We start from the raw sequence: 5000 nt of genomic DNA, 5'->3' as shown, positions 1-5000 counted from the left end.
GCGTCTAAGTGGAGGGAGAGAGAGAGAGAAAGAGAGAGAGAGAAAGAGTAGCTTTTTCTTTTTTTTCTACTCCTGGCGCATGATGATAGCCCTCATAGTCTTTCTCTTCCTCTTCCTCTTCCCCGAGCTCTCCTGACGACTGTTGCTGAGCAGGTCAGAACACTAGGAGAGGAGCAGTGTCTGTGTGCGTGTGTGTGTGTGTTTGTGTGTGTTTGTTTGTGTGTGTGTGTTTGTTTGTTTGTGCATACATACGTGAGTGTGTGTGTGTGTTTGTTTGTGTGCATGTGTGTGTGTGTGTGTGTGTCTGTTTGTTTGTGTGTGTGTGTATGTCTGTCTGTTTGGGGCAGGGTGTGTGTGTTTGTTTGTGTGCATGTGTGTGTGTGTGTGTGTGTGCATGTGTGTGTGTGTGCATGTGTGTGTGTGTGTCTGTTTGGGGGCAGGGTGTGTGTGTTTGTTTGTGTGCATGTGTGTATGTGTGTGTGTGTTGGGTGGAGAGCCGGGTGCTGCTTTTTTCAGTTAGTGTTCCTGGAAACCCTTCTGCAGCATTGCTCAATTCTAGAAACTTGTGAGTAGGGGTTGAGCTAAGACCATCAATGGGTTGGCAGGGCTGGAAAACCCGGCTGTGTGTGTGTGTGTGTGTGTGTGTGTGTGTGTGTGTGTTCGTACAGTAGCAGCCGTTGTGTCAGCTCTTCTGTCTCTATCCGTTTAAACGGCTCTTCTCTGTATGACTTTGGGTCATGTGTTTTTATGTGTGTGTGTGTGTGTGTGTGTGTGTGTGCAAAACTCCACTCGACTAACGGCTTCATGCATTTCAGGGACCTGTAGTCATCTCGCAAATATAATGGATATATGTTTCACCATGATACAGTATACTGTCATGACTATTATCATGTTTATTACCTTTTCAAATGTATTGCTTTAAAATGAAGGTATTTTATATACATATTCAGTCATGTATACACTTATTTGTTTGTTGCATATTGTACATTTTGAAATTGATGTAGAGAAATAAGATGTGTATGTTGTGTGTGTGTATGTCGTGTGTGTGTGTGTGTGTGTGTGTGTGTGTGTGTGTGTGTGTGTGTGTGTGTGTGTGCATGTGTGTGTGTGTGTGTGTGTTTGTGTGTCATGTGTGTGTGTGTGTATGTTGTGTGTGTGTGTGTGTATGTTGTGTATGTGTGTGTGCCGTGCCTGATCTGTACTCTCACTCACTTAGTCTAGAGGCGTCTGGTACAGAAAGGGAAACAAATGCAAATTAGTCTGTCTGGCTGTCTTTTCCAGTCTCTCTGTGTTCTCTCTCTCTCTCTCCCTCTCTCTCTCTCACTCTCTATCTATTTTCCCAGTCTTCCTGTCTTCTCTCTCATTCTCACTCTATCATTCTCTCACTCTATCTCATTCTCTCACTCTCTTTCTCACTCTATCATTCTCTCACTCTATTTCTTTTCCCAGTCTTCCTGCCTTATGTCTTTCAATCTCTCTCTGTCTCTCTCTTTATCTCTCTGTCTCACTGACTCTCGTCTTCTCTCCCTCATTCTCTCACTCTATATCTCTTTGTCTAACTCTCTTTTTCTGTGTCACTCACTCTCTCTTTCTTCTCTCTATCTCTGTGTCACTCACTCTCTCTTTCTCTCTCTCTATCTCTGTTTCTCTCACTCTCTTCCTCTGTTTTTATATCTTCCTACCCTCCCACCCTCTCTTAAAAGTATGACGTAGTTCTGCGGTCAGGAATTTAATTTTTTTTTCTTTTTTAAATATTGCATTCATGTGAAAGAGGAAGATACTGTGTTCTTCTATAAGTGGCCTAAGTTGGATGTTCTAATGCAGTGGTTCTTAAACTTTTTGTCTGGCGACCCCCCAAAAAACATGGGCCAAGTCTCGCGACCCCCTTCTCTCTAACCGGTGATATTTTGTTTCAAAATGTTGTGGGATGGGCATTGGAAGCCGGAAAATGTCTTCTCTCATACTGTAGGTAGGCTATGTCAACATCAAAGGCATTATGTCTATGGCAGCCTTTGACTAAAAACCTTTACCAAAACGTATTTAATCCAGATGCAAATCATTTCGTGACCCCTCCAATATTTTTGGCGACCCCCAGTTTGAGAACCACTGTTCTAATGCATTATGTGGAGTAAGGTTTGAAAACTGCCTCTCTTCTCTTCCCATCTCTCCCTCTCTCTTTCCCTTCCTCCCTCTCTCTCTCTCCCTCCCTCTCTCTCCCTCTCTCTTTCCCTTCCTCCCTCTCTCTCCCTCTCTCTTTCCCTTCCTTTCTCCCTCTCTCTCCCTCTCTCTCTCTCTTTCTCTCTTTCTCTCCCTCTCTCTCTCTCTCTCTCTTTCCCTCCCTCTCCCTCTCCCTCTCTCCCTCTCTCTCTCAGATGAGCGCTAGAGTGCCCGGTGCGTCCTCCGTGCTCCCGTGACGACGGTTGCCGTGCGCGCGCTGCCACCATGTCTCAGCTGCTCCATGTGGAGATCCCCAACTTCGGCAGCACGGTGCTGGGCTCGCTCAACGAGCAGCGGCTGCTGGGGCAGTACTGCGACGTGTCCATCATGGTCAAGGGCCAGGCCTTCAAGGCCCACCGCGCCGTGCTGGCCGCCAGTAGCCTCTACTTCCGCGACCTGTTCAGCGGCAGCTCCAAGACGCAGTTCGAGCTGCCCTCGTCCGTCACGCCCTCGTGTTTCCAGCAGATCCTGTCCTTCTGCTACACGGGCAAGCTGACCATGGCGGCCAGCGAGCAGCTGGTGGTCATGTACACGGCCGGCTACCTGCAGATCCAGCACATCGTGGAGCGCGGCATGGACCTGATGTTCAAGGCCAACTCGCCGCACTGCGACTCGCAGACGGCCGCCATCGAGGAGCCCGGCTCCGAGCCGCAGAGTCCGAGCAACAACAACGCCGCCATGGCCTCTGCGGCGGCCGCCGCCTCTCTGCTGGCCTTCCCGGGCTGGTCGCCGGCGCTGCCCCCGCCCGCGCGACGCATCAAGCTGGAGGGGGGGGGAGAGGGCGCCCCCCTCAACCTCCAGACGCTCGGCGGGCAGAGCAGGCGCAGCGGCGTGTCTGGGGAGGCCGGCGGGGGGGGGGTCGGGCGGCGGCAGCCGGGGGTCAGGAGGGGGGGGTGCCCTGCGGGGCAGCTCGCTCTTCTACGCGGCCGGAGGGGGCACCCCCATCTTCCCCGGGGTGCAGGGGTACCCGTTGGTGCCTGGCGAGCGCACCAGTCCCGGCGCGTCCAGCTTGCCCACCACCGACAGCCCCACATCCTACCAGAACGAGGACGAGGAGTTCGAGGAGGAGCCGTACGATGGCATCACGGAGGAGGCCTACAGCCAGCTCTACGGCCGATCGGCCAACCCCTACGGAAGTAAATATACATTACAAATATGTTTACACATAAATATTATCAATATGTCTACGGGCGATCGGCCAACCCCTACGGAAGTAAATATACATTACAAATATGTTTACACATAAATATTATCAATATGTCTACGGGCGATCGGCCAACCCCCACGGAAGTAAATATACATTACAAATATGTTTACATATAAACACTATAAATATGTTTACTCATAAACATTATAAATATGTCTATATATGTCTATCATCTTTATATCCTCCCACTACCTCAGTACTCACTCATTCACACACTCACTCATTCACATTCTCCCTCAGTCACTTACTCAATCAATCACTCAGTAATCCCACCCACAACCTCACTCATTCACACACTCACTCATTCACATTCTCCCTCAGTCACTTACTCAATCAATCATTCATTAACATTCTCCCTCAGTCACTTACTCAATCAATCACTCAGTAATCCCACCCACAACCTCACTCATTCACACACTCACTCTCTCACTATGATTCTTTGATTCTTTGGATTCTCATTCACTCACCATCATTCTCAGTCTCAGTCAGTCACTAATTCACATGCAGTTGCTCAGTCTCATTCTCTCTCTCAGTTGCTCAGTCTCATTCACTCTCTCACTCACTCTCTCAGTTCCTCAGTTTCATTCACTCTCTCACTCTCACAGTTGCTCAGTCTCATTCACTCTCTCACTCACTCTCTCAGTTCATCAGTTTCATTCACTCTCTCACTCTCACTCTCACAGTTGCTCAGTCTCACTCACTCTCTCTCACTTACAGTTTTTCTCGATCGTTTTGATACCTGTGTCAACTCTGACATCACATTCTCAAAACAGTTAACACCTGTGTCTGAACAAAAGCACTCTGGACAAAATTACACATTTTGCTTGCAAAAGGCTGTTACTCTCTCAAAACACTTAAAACATGCAGCAAAAGCAAAGCTTGCCTTCAAACACTACAACTTGTTGCCAATTCAAAAACACTCTTTAATCAATCAATACACACTGGGCAACAAAATGCAAAATCTAGTTCTCAAAATGAGCATTTTTGCTATGTCTGTTTCATTACTTTCTCATTTTTCTGGTATCAGAAAAAAACTCTGAAAAGACAAAATGTACTGAATAAAAAAACAAATTATTCATTCCTCCCAAGATGTAACTGCCATTGACATGTAAGACATACAGCAAACACCTAGCAAGATACAGTACATTTCATTGAACTACAACTTTCATCGAAATAGACATACAGTAAACACCTTTTGTACTGTTTTCTCCACCAAATAGACAATACAGTACTTTGTCTAAATGTGCATTAGATCCATACTTGCAAATAGCAACACAAAACAGACATCTCTTATGTATAATGATTGCTGATTGAAGAATTGTGCAAAGGAGTTTCACACAGGTGTATCACAGATTCAGACTTGTGCAAGGAATCTATACCACCTGTGAAAAGATGTTTTCCTTTTGTTTAGCATGGGAAAACCAATAGAGTTTGGGGTTTTTGAATGACATCTGTGTTAACTGTTTTGCAAAAAGGAGAAATGTGTGAACCCAATGAAAATGTGTGAACACATTCGCAAGAGATGACTTCTGCTGTGCAAAGAAAGTATTCATGAAGATCAAGTGGGTTCTAGTTT

General features: G+C 46.8%; 1 protein-coding gene across 1 annotated transcript in view; it reads left to right on the top strand.

Annotated features, from left to right (window-relative positions):
* The window catches only part of LOC121679808 (nucleus accumbens-associated protein 2), a 41018-nt gene that overhangs the window by 27057 nt on the left and 8961 nt on the right, over positions 1-5000 (top strand). Inside the window, 3 exon segments of the mRNA XM_042058842.1 lie at positions 2373-3034; positions 3037-3077; positions 3080-3353. Of these exon segments, the coding sequence (XP_041914776.1) occupies positions 2443-3034; positions 3037-3077; positions 3080-3353 (907 nt within the window). The 5' untranslated portion in view covers positions 2373-2442.

The sequence above is a fragment of the Alosa sapidissima genome, chromosome 13 (genome assembly GCF_018492685.1).
Source record: "Alosa sapidissima isolate fAloSap1 chromosome 13, fAloSap1.pri, whole genome shotgun sequence".
Taxonomy (NCBI): domain Eukaryota; kingdom Metazoa; phylum Chordata; class Actinopteri; order Clupeiformes; family Clupeidae; genus Alosa; species Alosa sapidissima.
Note: the sequence above shows the minus strand (reverse complement) of the source record. Positions and strands in the feature narration are given on the sequence as shown.